Below are 16,937 nucleotides of genomic sequence, written 5' to 3'. Positions count from 1 at the left end.
GAAACACGGAATAAACAAAATTACTTGCATTAAACAAATAACTGTTCTATAGAATGTACAGGCACAAATTCACAATGGTATGTTTTAATATTGATAACCTCTGAATATAAAATAAAGCTGAGCATTTAAATCAACTTAAAATGAAACACGATATTATATATATTTGTTTACTCTTTCACTGTTTACTGCCATAAGCATTTTTTTTGTATATACATCCTCTTCTTTCATATATATATCTTTACATATTCTTATATTTTATTTTATGTAGTCTTTATACTTTATCAGTCTTCTTTTTCTTTGTATTATTTTTCTCCCCATCCTATTCCTAGTAATAAGGATTTCACATTTCACTGCATGTCGTACTCTGTATGTATATGTATGTGACAAATAAAATTTGATTTGAATATATAGCTATATATAGCAAACAGCCAGCTAATTGTATTGAATTATCTGGAATATTTGAGAACTGTAATCTTTTAATTGTCAGTACATTCTGGATGGAAGTGTGGCTCTAACAAAGAAATAAAAAAAACATTTAAAACGTTTTACATGCACTAAGGGCATGGGTAATTCGATTAATCGCATATAATAAGATATAAATTAAAATGCACATATTGTTGAGGTTAACTATTTTGGAGCTTGAAATTGCAATAATATTGGTAACTAGAGAACATTTATTTTACCTCTTTACTTCTCACCAGTCAGTGTTAAGTTCCACTAACATATGCAGTTCACTTCTATTTGTTGTTTGCATTGAACACTGCTATAGCCATAACAATCTCTCACTATATTTACAAACTAAATCCTATTGGAGGGAATACTACAATACAAAAATACTTATATTTAGTATAAAAGCAGGGGTCACATTGTCTAGATCACTGTTTGTTAAAGAAATGCAATATTGTAAATGTTTTTAATATTGCATCTAGTTCAGTATAACTGTATTCGGACCTCCTAATTTAATAACCTGTATAGTGCCACCACTGGATAGCTCTTAGGAAAATCCGAACTTTAAATAAAACCATAGTTTTATTCCATTAACAAAAAAAAATTTAATAAATAATAATAATAGTTAAAATAAAAAAGGTTAAGCATTCTTATTTCCAACATGTGCTCCCACAGTATATAATAAACCAGACAATAGCCATCAAGCCACAACTTTATTTCTCTTGGGTATAAATTGTACAAATAGTGTAGATTAATTCAGCAACATCTCATTCTGCCCTGCTCTGATATCCACTTTACATCGTCAATTCCTGTAAAGAAAAAAAAAGTTGAGTTTCATTAAGCCATACATATGAAACATGCAGAATTAGTCAGTTAATAGAGCTCTTCTCAGAACAGATATTTGGCTTCAGCAGACTCAGAAGAACGAAAGTCATACTGTTAAATCATCACAGAAGCACTGCTGTACCCTAAAGATGATGTCATTGTCTAAACTCACCATAATGGCATTGACAATGTCGTTGTTGTTATTCTTCAGTGCGCGAACAGCCTTTGCCCGTGATACGTTGGCTTGAGACATGACCAGCTCGATGTCCTTAACCTCTACTCCGGTCTCATCAACCTTGAAATGAAAGATTTATGAATTTTAAAATGTGCCTCCCACAGAACAAAAGCTGGTGCCCTTGACATAGTAAATAGCACTTAGAGGGGCTGAGTATGAAGATCAGCTATGAGAACAATGTTCTGACCTCTTCTTCTTCGCTTTCCTCGTGTACTGTAGGCGTCTGCGTGCTTTCTTGGATGTTTGATGCTGCTTCTCCCTGGACCTTAAACTTCTCGGCAGCAGCCAGCTGAGCTTGCTGAGACAAGTCCTCAATCTACAAAGCACAAACAGTGTTATGGTTATGCTTATCTTGCAAATAATTTTTTATGTGAATTCAATTGGAGAAAAACACGGCGACCAAATGCCTTTTTCAGAACAGAAAGTTTGGCTTCATCAAGCTCAGAAGAACGAAAGTCAAACTGTTTAAATCATCACAAAGAGGAGGCAAGTGTAGGAAAATGCTTCAGATTTTACTGTGTGATTTGCAAACATCTCCTGTGGAGGATGGACTACATAAACAAACTTAAAAAGGTCTTACCTTAGCCTCACCGAAGACAATGTAGGTGTCTGAAGCGGGGCTTTTGTAGACGTCTGGTTTGGTGATAACAAACAGGATGTTCTTAGACTTGCGAATGGTTACCCTGGTAACTCCCGTCACTTGTCTGAGACCCAGTTTGGACATTGCCTAAAACAACAAAAAAAGTTGAAGAAAAGCTTAGCTTTGGATTACAAAACCAAATGACAACTGAGGAAATTTTATTTTTACCTTTCTTGCTTTCTTCTCGCTTCTGCTTTGTTTGGCTTTACTGACAGGCTCCTCGTCAATTTCGGCAGCAGCTGCGAGCTGTAAAAAGGATCAAACAGCTTTCATTATAATTATTTGACACCAGAATCCTTTATGTTTACTAAAAAATTAAAATACCCAGACATCCAGAAAACCCCCATAATACTAACAGCATGCATAGTTTATCTTTTAAACAAGTGTTAACCATGTACACATGTAGTTCTACCTGTGCCTGCTGCGTCTGTGTCTGTGCAGAATCCTGCTCCTCCAGGTCAGGAACAGATTCATCACTGTCTGATTCAGTACCAGACCCTTTAACATAAAACACAGAAATTAGGTTGTTCTACTAATATACAGGTAAATACACATACAAAATGCATTTAAAGGAAGAGAATTAATAGACTAATTTTACGGTAAAGAAAAGCTACCATTATATTGTACAATTGTGACAAATTACACATCTATAACATGGCTCAAGTTCCTTGCATATAATTAAGGATTAAAAGTGTAAACATTCACAATAAGTAAACAGATGCTCAGGAAATTAAAATGCATAAAGTAAGCATATTTTTGAATCTAATTCAGACATGTCAAAAGTTGGTAGTTTTTTATCCTTGTAAAAAAAAAAATGAAGGGAAAAAAGAAATAAATATTGAGGCATACAATATTGACAATTTTGTAAGCATATAACCTAAAATCTATTGAGACAATATAACCTATTGAATATTCTATAATCTAGAAGATGCTACAGATTAAGATTACAAGTACATAATACATTTGTGATTTAAAAAAAAGGGGGGATGCTACTCTCACAGAAATCAACTTACTTTAGGTTCCAAAAAATAAAGTTGTTACAAGACTGTCTGCCCTGCCAACACGGCTGAAAACCTGACTTGGTACTTCTGCTCTGCCAAGGGTGTTATAAATTGGTACTCGAGTGCATCGTATGCGAGAGTTAAACTAAAAATAAAAAAAAAATGACAAAAACAAAACAAACAAAAAAAACAAGCCAAGCATGTTTGTCTTAAAATATTTAGCACAGCAACGACATTAGGACACTCCCCCCCCCCCCTAACCAAATAACTAATAGACTGTTTGCCTGACTGTTCATAGGCACATTATAGCTGCTCAATTGGTAACTGCTCACCACAGTGAACGGTCCACAAATTTTACTGCAAAACACACGATTAAATGAAATAAAAGGAGTAATTCAAACCCACAGATCAGGAAAAGGCACATAAAGACAGACAGAAATACCCTTGTCATTCTTGATTACTGGTTCCAGTTTGGATGGGGCTTTTACTGGTGTGGGGTCAGGCTGAGATTTAGCAGGTGTTACACTGGCTTTGGGAACAGCAGGTGGCACGGCAGCTTTAAAAGCAGGATCTACTTTAGGTGGAGCCTCGGCCACAGGTTGGGGTTGAAAAAGAGGCATTGTGGCTGGCTTTTCCGGTGGAATAAGTGGAGGGAGGTCATCCTCCGCCTCCAAAGGTGAAATGAAAGATTGAGGGGTTGCCACCAGAACAGCAGATGGAGCAGCATTTGGTTTCTTCTTGGGGGCCTCTGCAGTTCCCTTTGAAGCAGCAGCTGGAGCTGCTGCCTTTGCTTTTTGCACTGGAGCTGAGGAAGGCACAGGCTGGACCTTCGGAGAATCAACTTTGGGCACTTCAGCACTCTTAAGGGTTTCCGTAGCAACTGCAGGTGCCTTTGGGACTTCTGATTCCTTAGGTGCTACTGGGGCCTCATGAGCAATCCTTGGCATTTCTGCCACTTTGGGTAGGCTACATGCCACAACTTCAGAATATGATTTGGGTGCCTTGACAGCTGACTTGGGAACTACTTTGAAAGGCTCAGGAGTTACAGAAGCTTTAGGTGAGATTAGAGTAGGTGCTACACCCTCTAATGGTTTTGCACTTACTGCAGCAGGGACAGCTGCTTCAGAAGTGGCTGGTGCAGGTACAACACCTTTCACCTGCTTTACATCAATTGGAGTTAAACCAGCAGCTACTTCACTCTTCACTGGTTTTGGCTCCACTGGAGCTGGAACAGCATCTTTAGGCAAGGTGGGTGCTTCAGTTTTCACTGGAGAGGCTGCAGCACCTTTACCTTGTTTTGCCTTCCCTAGAGCAGCAACAGTACTTTCAGAAGTGCCTGGTGCAGGTACAACACCTTTCACCTGCTTTACATCAACTGGAGTTGAAACAGCTATTTCACTTTTCACTGGTTTTGGCTCCACTGGAGCTGGAACAGCATCTTTAGGCAAGGTGGGTGCTTCAGTTTTCACTGGAGAGGCTGCAGCACCTTTACCTTGTTTTGCCTTCCCTGGAACAGCAACAATACTTTCAGGAGTGGCTGCTGGAGGGCCTGCACCTTTCATTGGTTTCACCTCCACTGAAGTTGAGGTCGTTGCTTTAACTTTCTCTGCTTTTGCATCTATTTGAGCTGGGGCATCTTTAGCATATGTAGGTGCAGGGGCTTCAATTTTAACTCCTGCAGCTGCAACACCCTTCTCCTGTTTTGCCTTCACTGGAGATGCAAGGTCTGCACCTTTTACTAGTTTAGCCTCTATTGGAGCTAAGGAAGCCAATTCATTATTCCCTGATTTTGCTTCTGTTTGAGCTAGGGCATCTTTAGGAGATTTGGGTGCAGGTGCATCCACTTTCACTGGTTCAGCTGCTGCACTCTTTCCCTGTTTTGCCTTCACTGGAGAAGCAGGGTCTGCACCTTTTACTAGTTTAGCCTCTTTTGGAGCTAAGGAAGCCGATTCATTATTCATTGGCTTTGCTTCTATTTGAGCTGGGGCATCTTTAGCAGATGTGGGTGCAGGTGCATCCACTTTCACTGGTGCAGCTGCTGCACTCTTCCCCTGTTTTGCCTTCAATGGAGAAGCAGAAGATGCAGCTGCAGGGCCTGCACCTTTCACTTGTTTCGCCTCTACTGGAGCTGAAGTAGCAGATTCATTTTTTACTGGTTTTGCCGCCACTGAAGCTGGGAAATCTTTGGCAGGTGCCTCAGCTTTCACTGGTGTAGCGGCTGCATCTTTCACTGGCTTTGTCTCCACTGGAGCTGCACTAGCAGAAACTACAGCTACACCCTCTACTGGTACAGTGGCCACTTTGGGAGGAGCTGGGGAATCATTTGCCGGTTCAGCAACTTTAAAATCGGTTTTCTTGGGTTTTGCTTGTTTACCAGCCTTCACAACTTTAGGAACAGTTGTTTCAGGTTTCCCTGCACCTTCGGAACGAGGCAAAGGAGATGCTAGTGGAGAGCAAGGGGGAGTGGCTCGAGGGGCAGAAGCTGATTTGGGTGAAGTGGGAGAAGAGGAAGAAGCGGAAAGCGAGGAACGCTTCCGGCGCCCCACTGGAACAGGTTTGGGGGCAGTGTGTGGAGACGAGCCAGCCTTAGCCCCTTTAGCCTTTGGCTGAGGACCAGCAGGAACTGAAGCAGCAGCAGCTATGGAGAAAATGTACTTAAGTTGATTTTGGATACGTCACAAAAGTGCATGGACAAATCCATATCCATGCAGGTTAGGGAAAGGGCAGACCTCTTCACACACCTCACGCAAATGGTGTTAAAACATGCGCAGGATTTCAAACTGGTTGAGAATTGAGATTGAGAAAACTCAGACACATCACACTGCTTGTTAAACTGTGGCAGCTAAACACACATGGAATTGTGGAGCTGGAGAACTTCGGTTTGCATCACACACTCAAAGCAAACATTCATACATTAAATACCTCCAAATTCCAAATAACTCCAAACCTCAACCACAACGAATTAGCCTTAAAATCGCATGTTTCCATTTTTCATAGTGCAACATATGCAATCATAAGTAGTAAACAAGCACACAGGTGGCGTCTGAAGCAGGTGCATACTCATGTTTACTGACAAAAATTTTTTATTGTAGCTGATAAAGAAAAATAACAGTATGTACGGAAAAACGTTTAAAAGATGACAATTTGCAAGAAAAAACTTCAGATAACCATCAGTAAACTAGAAAGAAAAAAGAAGTATGGAAAAAAGTTCAATTGTGAGGCACTGTTTAACTGGGTGTTCTTAAATAGACACCGACAGGTGAAGAGATTCCAAAGAACTGGAAGTTGTGTTGAGCGTCAAAATCTGAACGACAGTGACGCATGCACATAAGTGTAGCTTCTAAAATAAAGACCGCAAATAGACTTTTGTTTTTTTAAAGGCAGAGCAACTGTTCTTCAGATGCCAGACAATGGCACTGCAAAAAGAGATTAGTCACCAAAACAATACCACAGTATTATTAAAGATTATGATGAGAATATGAAGGTTGAATTCTGGTTCTCATTCCTCATTACACTCTAGAGAAGTGGGTGAGTGCATGTGTGGCTTAAACACTAAAAAAGCACTACAGACCTAGAAGCTTAACCACCATAATGAGGAGGGTGTGGTAACGTTCTGCATAGCTTGACTGGTCTTACCTTACCCAGAAAATCCAGTGTAACTCGGAATTATGAATCCTGACACTGCCAATGCATAGATATGGTGGCTTATCACTCAAAACATCAAAAACCTTCTAGCATTATCCTAGGCTAACACTCCTGTGCTTTCCCTAAAATCCCCTACGCCATAACTTTCAACTGTCCGTGCTCTAAGGTAGCAGAGGTCCTAGATGCCATAAAATATGGATAACAGCTTTGGAATTTAGCAGCAATACTCTAAGTTTTGTGCTGATCAGATGTTGTTGGGTAATAAGGATCACTCGAGCCAAATTGTTTACACTTCTTACTAGTTTTGCTTAGATTAAGTACTTCTCACATGTATTACAGAAACACTAATTACATAAATACATATGCATACAGCCAAATAATTTATGTATTGCATTACTTAATTTTATTGTCCTCGTGCACATGCACCGTTTTCCCTTTTTCCTTATAGATAGATAGATAGATATAGATTAAGAATAATATATTGATGTAAAAAAGTGTTGATTTCTGTGAACTGATTTATTTTTTTGCATTTTTTCCTACACTTTAATGTTTCAGATCAAACTAATTTAAATATTAGTAAAATATAACACAAATAAACACAACATGCAGTTTTTAAATGAAGGTTTTAATAATTGAGGGAAAACAAAATCTAAAACTAGATGGCCCTGTGTGAAAGTGTTTGCCCCTAAACCTAATAACTGGTTGGGCCGCCCTTAGCAGCAACAACTGCAATCAAGCTTCACTTTGTTAGGCAGGTCCTATTTAAAAGATTTCCTAATTGTGAACAGGTGATTTAACTCAGGTGTGATAAACCACAATTTTAACAGGGGGCAAACACTGTCACACAGGGCCATGTAGTTTTGGATTTTGTTTTCCCTCAATAATAACCTTCAATTAAAAACTGCATGTTGTGTTATCTTTTACTAATATTTAAATTAGTTTGATCTGAAAAGTTTAAGTGTGACAAACATGCAAAAAAATAAATAAATAATAATAAAAAAAAAATAATCAAGCAGGTGGAAAACACTTTCACACCAGTGTGTGTGTGTGTGTGTGTGTGATATATATATATATATATAAAAATAAAAATAAATAAGGCCAAATATGTATCTACGTCCAATTATCCTACTTGTTTTCTTTGTAGCAATTACTATCCGCTGTGGCGACCCCTAGAGGGAGAAGCCGAAAGAAGAGACTAAATTCTACAAATTAACAGTATCTATTAAAACGGAAAAAGCTGAAAGTTTGCATAACAGTTATGTAACCAACTCAACATAAATGCTCTGCTGTGTGTCAGACATACACCACATGAGTTTTTCTGCATGTTTGTTCTATAGATATCCCATGCAACTAAACACATGCTTTAAAAGAAAACCCTTACAAAATCTCATGCAAGTGAAAGACACCAAACACTGCTAAATCCAGAGGTCCCAGATCACATTTGCAATCACAAAACTTTGAATCTCAATGTATCAAACATACAATAAAAATGCAACCTAAAGAGAAATACAGCTCGCCATGCTGCATGGAGGACACAACAGCTGGGTGGGGGTGGGGTTTAAATATTACAAGAGTGTCAGAAGCAGGTGGCCTCTGCATAATTTTTTTAAATTTCCTTTTATATTTCAAATCAGATTTTACAACAAATATAACAAGACTCAACATATGAGCTCCGGGACCCCCTTTATCAGTGTTTGGCATTAAATATAATTTCTACAAACCCGTCTCCGCTTGGGGCTGCTGCATCTCCTGCTCTGTCACTGGGACAGTTTCTGTGGCTTCACCTGGCATTATTGGCTGCAACGACAGAAACAAAAAGAGCGACGTATTAGATACAAGTCCATCATGTCGTGTGTATGAAAACCATTTGAAAGTGCTTATCTTCTTTACAGCAAAGCAGACACAGGTGTATAAATATATAGCAAACATCTAACCAGGTGCATTTTTTGACTGTCTATCTGAATTTTAGCAACACCAACAACTTCAAAGGCGGATTCAAGTTCCACCCATAGATATCCCGTGAGCTTGGTTCCTTACATAGTTCTCAAGTGTCATTCTGGAACAGGTCTCAGTTTCCTTTATATAACCACAATTACAGCAAAAGAAAAAATACAAAAGGAATCGCAATGAAATGTTTAGTTATTCCTATGACATGCAAAACTGTTACATTGATTACAGGTACGACACTTAACAAAAATAACATGATCAAATGTGATATTTGAATTAATTAATAAATCAATAAGAAGGAAAAAGCAAACCAAGAGTTTATATTCGTAAAAAAAGGTCCAAGTTCAGGTGTTGCACTATAAAAAAAACGTTGTCAAACAAACAAGTGTTGAAAGTGCACATGATTTAATATTAGTAAAATATTGAGCAATAAACTAATCATTTTAAAAGATTAAACAGTTTAGATATATTTTCGTGTTTAAAAATAACTGCTGTTATAGCGCGCGCGCGTGTGTGATCGGTTTCTTCAGCCTGGTCGTTTATCTCCAGGCAGTTGGAAGAAACAATGAAGTCAGAGAGGAAAACATTTAAAACCCAAACATTTGTTCATCCAGGTGGAAAAAAGCGAGCTGAAACAACGCGTGACACTTTTTAGCTTCAGCGAATAGCGTGTACGCGGTGTATAGAGGCTACAGTTCGGGCTCTGCCGGCGGTGAAAAGGAACATGTCGGGGCTTCAGCATGTGAACCCTGTACAGCTTTATAAAGTGTCTGCTTACATACACACGATAAACTCATACACAGAAAAACCACCAAACACAAAAATAAACACTTAAAAATCATTGGAAAGGAAGAAACTAAGCCGCAAACATAAGCAAGGCAGTTAAGCAGACAGGCCACTGGTACATCTCGCCCATTTTGAACTGTGTGTCGGAGAGATTAATGAGAGTTAACAACATGGCGACGTTTTTTTTTCGGAGAAATATTTACCACTTATGGCAGAAGACTTGTAAAGCAACAACGCGGAGAGGATAAGACCCGACAAAAGCGTCTGTAAAGGCTGGATGGCAGAAGATTGAACACAGAATCACTTACTAGGTTTGAGCTCGGGGTCCAAGATGGCTGAGAGAGAGAGCGCTTGACCTTTGCGTCACGTTCACATCAACATTGTTTTTCCGGTTCACAGTGACATCAACAGGAAGCCGCGTCATTGCTAGCAAACGCGTTAGTAGTTAGCGGCCTGCTGAAGACGGTCAGTTTGAATAATGTGAGTTTTATGTTTCATTATTTCGTTATGTGGTGCAAAAAGAGGGTTATTGCGTCGTGTTAGCTACATCAAGCGACATGCCTTATTATGGAGTTGTGCTAATTCTTAAACAACTTTACTCTTATATGCCTCTATTGCAACCAGCTATTAGCTGAGTAAAATGAATTTCTTTTCAACGTAGTGATTTGTTTCCTTACTACAATACAATACACTGCAATAAAACACACATACACACATTAAGCATTGTGTTAAGTTATATCGCATTCATTCCTACAGAATTATGTCGATGTCCCATCTGTATGGGCGAAGGGGAGACGATGAAAATGAGGACGGAGTCGAAATCGAGAAGTTTGAGATTTCTGAATGGGACTTGGCTAATGAGTTTAATCCGGACAGACGTCGTCATAGGCAGACCAAAGAGGAGGCTACATATGGTATATGGGCTGAACATGATTCAGACGATGAGAGACCGAGCTTTGGAGGCAAGAGGTAAAGCCTATTTACACTGCTGTTCTGCAGTTGATTCTTCATATAAAAGGGCCCATATCACTTCCATTTCTTTGGTTTGGGTTTGTTAACAATTTTGAGCTGGTATTGAGCTAGTTGCATGACTGACACATCAGGTGTACTTCCTGGGATGTTTAATTTACCTCAATGGAATTGCTGCTCTCTTGAAGTCACAGTCATTATTGTATCTTTTTTGTTTGTTTGTTGTTTGCCAGGACTGAACTGATCTTGAGGTTTTTCTATGTGTGTAAAACGGTATAGAGCAAAAGACTACACTGCACCCGTGAACTTTGTAAGTGGCGGTCTGAGGAAGACTGCGGCTGAGGAGGAAAGGGAGCAGCGTGACTTGGATGACTCTGATGAAGATGGAGAAGCAGCACCCCCACCACCACCACCGCGTGCTACTGCACCCAGAAAGTTGCAAACGGTATACTGAATTAAATAATTCACAATTGTTTTAGGAAATGTTTTGATTACATATTTACATACATTGTGACTCAGCCAAAGAAACTAAAAATTCTGTATTATTATAACCACATTCTAGTGACGTCCGACAGCAGTAAGAGATGCATGTTATATGAATTTAAATGATACAATTTAATGTTCGGGTTCAAATTAATAGATAGGTACTCAATTGTGATTTAAATTTTAAATTTTTTTTTCCCTCCCTCAAAAATGTGTACAGGGTGGGAATTTTAAAACCTCCCAGAAGACATTTGCAGGCAATATCCGACCAGGACAGGACATTGGTACCTGGGAAAAACACACACGAGGAATTGGCCAGAAACTTTTACAGAAGATGGGCTACATCCCGGGAAAAGGACTTGGGAAAAATGCACAGGGTATTGTGTTTTTCTGTTATAGTCCTGAATTACTGAATGTAATTTAATCTGTAATTAGTCTGTGTCCTGACTTGTGGATGCTTTTGCAGGTATTGTAAACCCAATTGAGGCTAAAGTACGTAAGGGAAAAGGAGCGGTGGGGGCTTATGGGACTGAGAGGACTCAGCAGTCAATTCAGGACTTTCCAGTTGTAGACTCCGAGGAAGAAGAAGAGAAGGTAAGTTTTATTCAGAGGTTTGGGTTTAATCACTATGTTGGTTCTCAGGAATGAAACATTTATTCTTGTACTCGAATCTTTCGGTGGTAAACTATGTTTCGACACTTTAATCAGTTTAACTCTGGACTTGCACAGCACAGTGCACTTTATACCACACCACATACGGTCACTTTAAGGACAATCACAAACCACCTTAAATTTCTACTTTTTTACTGTATACTGTCAAAAGCATCTTCGTATATACACTTTTTTTTCCGCAAATATAGATTTTACATATTTCATATTTTATATAGTTTATACTCTTTATTTATCTGCCTTCTTTTTTCCTTGATTTATTTTTCTCCCCATCCTATTCCCTCATGCTGGACCGTTGTAAGAAGCATTTCACTGCCTGTTGTACTCTGTATGTATGTGTATGTGACAAATAAAATGTTATATAATTTGATGTGAACTTACAGCATAGTGCTTCTTGGCAGTATGTATTTATCTTTCTTGCACTTTACCTGCAGGAGTTTCAGAGGGAATTAGGGCAATGGAGGAAGGAACCTGGGGCAGGAAAGAAAAAGCCTAAATACTCCTTCAAATCTGTGGAGGAACTCAAAGCTCATGGAAAAATCTCCAACAAGAACATGTGCCAACCAGCTGGAGAACTTGCACAAGTCAAGGTCGGTAAAATAATAAACTGGTAATAACAACAAAATGCTTCCATGGTTTAATCTCAAGAACGTTTTTTTATTTTTATTTTTTGAAGGTAATAGATATGACGGGCCGGGAGCAGAAGGTCTACTACAGTTACAGTCAGATGAGTCAAAAGCACAGCATTCCTGAGGAGGCTTCGATAAGTGCAAGTGCACAAGTGCAGAAAAGCTCCGGATTTGCTCTGCCTGAACTCGAACACAACCTCAAGCTGCTCATCGAGCTCACTGAGCAGGATATTCTACAGGTGGACTTTAAGATTCTTTCAAAAATGAAACCACTAACAAAGTTTTAAATACACATTTAAGTATTAAAATCAGAAATAGCTTTATTACCAAGTATAGCTTTACACACTCAAGGAATTTGACTTGGCGACAGGAGCTTCCGGTGCAGGAGAAAGTACAGACATAATGTAATAAAATATAAGTAAAACAAACAATTAAATACTGATGCACTGTTACAGTAGTAGAACCTACATGTAATAAGCAAAAAGTGTAGGAAAGCGGTCTCCCTTGGTTGTGTTTCCACGCTTCACCACTAGGGGAATTCGGACCTTTCGAACAGCAGATGATAAATGACACGCTTTCAATGCGTTCTTTTTTTTGCATTGCTTATGCATTTCTTTTACTATGCACTAGGTGTTGAACAAAACTGTGGTTGAATCGTTTAAAAATGTTATGTCTATTAAAGACACCTTTGTGACTGGTGTGTACTGGTTATTCTTTGTGCAGAGCTGTCGGCGTCTTCAGCATGAGAGGGACACAGTGGTGTCTCTACAGCATGAGAGCACGACTCTGCAGGAACGGCTATGTGAGGAAAGTCAAGCAGTGGAGCGACTAGAGCAGGTGCTGGAGCTAGTGGAGCGTCTGGAAACAGCTGGAGAAGGAGGCAACCCTCCACTCTCTCTTGAAGAGGGCGTCCAGGTCTTCCAGCAGATGCAGACGCACTTCTACAATGAGTACAAGAGCATGGGGCTCGCCGATCTCGCCGTGTCGGTGGTGCATCCACTACTGAATGATAAACTTAGAAACTGGGACCCACTGAAGGTGAAAATGCATGCCTGTTACAAAGATAAAACATTTCTATGTGCTTTTTTGGTTTCTAATATCTAGTTATATTTGATTTTGTATAGGACTGTTCATATGGTTTAGAGGAGGTAGGTCAGTGGCGGGCCATTCTAGAGGGTACACAACTTCAACATAGTGTACCTGACTCCAACCATATGGACCCTTACCACAGGTGAACCCTACTGCAGTCAGATTTTATATAAAAAAAATTTTTGTATTGGTACATTCTGAATAACCGAATATAATAAACATACTAAGGGGATCATGTTTTCATTAATCTGATTTAATTTAAGCAGCCAATAATAATCTAATTGTGAAAAAAAACAAAAAGAAAATATATATAACAATATTTTCCCCAATATAAAGTGTTAATTGATTCAAATTTGAATCTCTGTTTATCATTCATATTATTTGCTTACTTTGAAGTGAACATTATGAATATGTAAGGATTTCTACATGCCATTTGTTTAATATTTAACAAATTGAGGGTCTGTCTGTAGGTTGATATGGGAAGTCTGGGTTCCAGTGCTGAGAAACTGTGTGGCACAGTGGCAGCCCAGAAATGTTGGTCCAATGGTGGATCTTGTGGATTGCTGGGCCCCTGTGCTTCCTATCTGGATCCTCGACTATGTGCTGGAGCAGCTCATCTTTCCACGGCTACAGAAAGAGGTCACTTGCATTTACTGTTGATTTTATTGTCAAGTCACATGTCTGCATAATAAGAATTAAAATGGTAAATCATTGTTTAACATGATAAAATCAGTTCTTTAAAATACAGTACAATATAATTGTATCATATAAGGCTGCTTTGTAGTTATATTAATTGGGAGCATATTAAAAATGGTTAACAAACCTAAATACTAGGTTATGTATTATTCTGGCTTCTCAGGTTGATAACTGGAACCCACTCACAGACACGGTACCCATCCATTCATGGATCCATCCATGGTTGCCTCAGATGCAGATGCGCTTAGAGCCACTGTACCCACCTATACGCAACAAGTTAGCAAACGCTCTACAGCGCTGGCACCCCAACGACGCTTCAGCCCGACTCATCCTGCAACCTTGGAAAGAAGTCTTCACCCCTGGAGCCTGGGAGGCCTTCATGGTCAAAAACATTGTTCCTAAGTTGGGTATGTGTTTTGGTCAACCTGCGAATTTTTCCCAGCCACATTTCCATAATGCTGATGCAAATATGTTTTTGAATTGTTCTCCAATGTGAATTTGTTTACATCTTAATATGCATGTGTTGGTGTGTTGCAGCTCTCTGTCTAGGGGAGCTGGTGGTGAACCCACACCAGCAGCTGATTGACCCGTTCAACTGGGTGATGGACTGGGAAGGAATGCTGTCTCTCTCAAGTATGGTCGGATTACTTGACAAGCACTTTTTTAACAAATGGCTACAGGTAGGTCCAGGTATTTTATTTCTTAGAACTTATTATTATGATCTGTTATGTGAAAAGTTTTCACTATGATGGCTTTTTTTTTTTTTTTAACAAAATGACAACTTAGTAGTTAAAAAAGAAAACAAAAATGGTAAAACATAGTGAGTTTTAGAAAATTGAAAGCCAAACCAGCATAAAAATGCTACTTGTATTATGTTTATGTATGTATTATCAGTTTATTTATAATTGTATTTGTTACAGGTGTTGTGTTCTTGGCTGAGTAACAACCCTAACTATGAGGAGATCACTAAGTGGTATCTGGGATGGAAGGGCATGCTGTCAGAGCAACTGCTCAGTCAACCTCTTATAAAAGAAAAGCTGAACGAAGCTTTGGACATTATGAACAGGGCTGTAGCCTCTGGACTTGGTAAATTTCTCTCTCTCTCTCTGTCTCCAAACCAAAGATGATTTTTTTTTATATTTATATATTTATTATATATGGGTGCATGAGTATAAAACCACTTTATTTTTTATTTAGCCATGTGGGGTCCTGGTCCCAATCTAGTCCAAACATCTTATAAACTGGCTGTTCCATTGATGGTTCTAATAAGTGATAGTCTGTTGTAGGGATGCACCGAAATAAAAATTCTGGGCCGAAACCGAAAACCGAAACACCGAAAGAAATTATGCCAATTATTATTACCATTGCATTTATGGCTATGACTGTGTACTAAACTTACTAAAATCAAGGCATTTTAATTGCATAAATTAAATATTAAAGTTTTAAAGAATAAATCGATTACAAATTATGAAAATATTTATTTATAGCACATTGCAACAATGCACAGGATAAAATGAATTAAAATTTTAACTTAAATGTTTAACTTAAATGCACTCATGTGTACATTAAATAATAATGTACAGGCCCTCTGGCTTCCTGAAAGGTTGTAAAATTAAATATGTTCTTTCATAAAAAAAAAGTGCATTCAGAACAAGTGCAACTGCTTAAAGATACAATACAACACTATCACTGGGAAACTTCCTGCCTTTTCAAAAACGTCCGCCACAGACGGAGTGCGCATGCTCAGAGGGGTTTTGCTTTTCTGTGCCGCGTTTCTCTTATATTCAGCATAGCGATCGGGATGTGTGGATTTCAGGTGATAAATTAAACCCGACGTGGAGAACGTTTTTACAGACGAAATTTCGGCATTACATGTTTTGCACATCACTATCCGTGGGTCTTTCTCAGATATACTGAAACACGTCCACACCGCAGACATGTTGTTTTAGACATGCACGTGCAGGCCGCGGTTTCTGTTTGCGTCATCACAACAAACTGTTTCGGCCGTGTTTTTTCGGTGATCAAAGTCTTTCGGACGAAAATTTTCGGCGGCCGACTATTCGGTGCATCCCTAGTCTGTTGTTTCTGTTCGTTTGTTGCTTTGGGTTTAAAGCCAACTGTAATTAACATATGTAACATTTTATAGGGAGACTTAATTTACAAATTAGAAATAAAACAAATGGAAGTCTTTATTAGAAACCTTTAAATATCTAAAGCTGTATCCATTAATCATAGAGGAACACAGAGGAGAAGTAATATGCTCTGTTTGCCTCTCTCACATAAATCATATTTGGCAACCTCATTACTGACATTTACACCCTAAACTAACAGACTTTGACTTTCTCATGTTCTCTGTTCCACAGGGGGCTACATGCAGCCAGGAGCAAAAGAAAACATTGCATATCTGACTCAGACAGAAAGGAGGAAAGATTTCCAATACGAACCACCAGCAGCACCGCAGCGTGAGGCAGAAAGCAGCGTTCCACGCCTGCCTATCACTGGCCCTATTTCAGCCTCTATGCCCACCAACTTCAAAGACCTGATCCAGGCCAAAGCAGAAGAAAATGGCATTGTCTTCATGCCTTTAGTAGGCAAGCGGCACATGGGCAAGCAACTGTATACATTTGGCAGAATCATTATCTATGTGGAGAGAGGTGTTGTGTTTGTCCAGGGGAAAAAGACCTGGGTCCCTACATCACTACAGAGTCTCATTGATATGGCCAAATAAGTGACTGAGATAAAGACTGTGTGACAAGAAGGGAATGTGAATTCAATGTGTCTTAAACTCCTAGTGAATTGTTTTATACGTTTGTAATATGTTAAGTCTGTGAGTGACAACCTTGGAAATAAACTGTTCATTTTTGCAAGGTGATTTA

General features: G+C 39.0%; 2 protein-coding genes across 6 annotated transcripts; one reads left to right on the top strand and one right to left on the bottom strand.

Annotated features, from left to right (window-relative positions):
* Positions 1-1,143: 1,143 nt before the first annotated feature.
* Positions 1,144-9,968, bottom strand: naca (nascent polypeptide associated complex subunit alpha). Of its 5 annotated transcripts, XM_083570420.1 has the most exons (10): positions 9,835-9,968; positions 8,515-8,590; positions 4,510-5,786; positions 3,591-4,305; positions 2,560-2,645; positions 2,316-2,393; positions 2,088-2,234; positions 1,695-1,823; positions 1,445-1,567; positions 1,144-1,256 (listed from the first exon to the last, which is right to left on the bottom strand). In XM_083570420.1, exons 2-10 carry the CDS (start codon positions 8,582-8,584, stop codon positions 1,242-1,244), a joined length of 2,640 nt encoding a protein of 879 aa, XP_083426546.1. In that variant the 5' UTR covers positions 8,585-8,590; positions 9,835-9,968; the 3' UTR covers positions 1,144-1,241. The 5 variants fall into 5 exon arrangements, with proteins under 5 accessions (XP_083426546.1, XP_083426544.1, XP_083426545.1 ...); XM_083570418.1 differs by having other exon boundaries at positions 3,591-5,786; XM_083570419.1 differs by having other exon boundaries at positions 3,591-5,786; positions 9,730-9,866.
* On the top strand, positions 9,872-16,928 carry tfip11 (tuftelin interacting protein 11). The gene is made up of 14 exons (XM_083570424.1): positions 9,872-10,006; positions 10,283-10,495; positions 10,775-10,940; positions 11,199-11,355; positions 11,445-11,572; positions 12,082-12,237; positions 12,324-12,515; positions 13,000-13,314; positions 13,401-13,507; positions 13,836-14,004; positions 14,225-14,468; positions 14,599-14,741; positions 14,982-15,147; positions 16,425-16,928. Exons 2-14 carry the CDS (start codon positions 10,287-10,289, stop codon positions 16,787-16,789), a joined length of 2,517 nt encoding a protein of 838 aa, XP_083426550.1. The 5' UTR covers positions 9,872-10,006; positions 10,283-10,286; the 3' UTR covers positions 16,790-16,928.
* Positions 16,929-16,937: the final 9 nt, after the last annotated feature.

This window comes from Silurus aristotelis (genome assembly GCF_946808225.1).
Source record: "Silurus aristotelis genome assembly, chromosome: 19".
Lineage (NCBI taxonomy): Eukaryota > Metazoa > Chordata > Actinopteri > Siluriformes > Siluridae > Silurus > Silurus aristotelis.
Note: the sequence above shows the minus strand (reverse complement) of the source record. Positions and strands in the feature narration are given on the sequence as shown.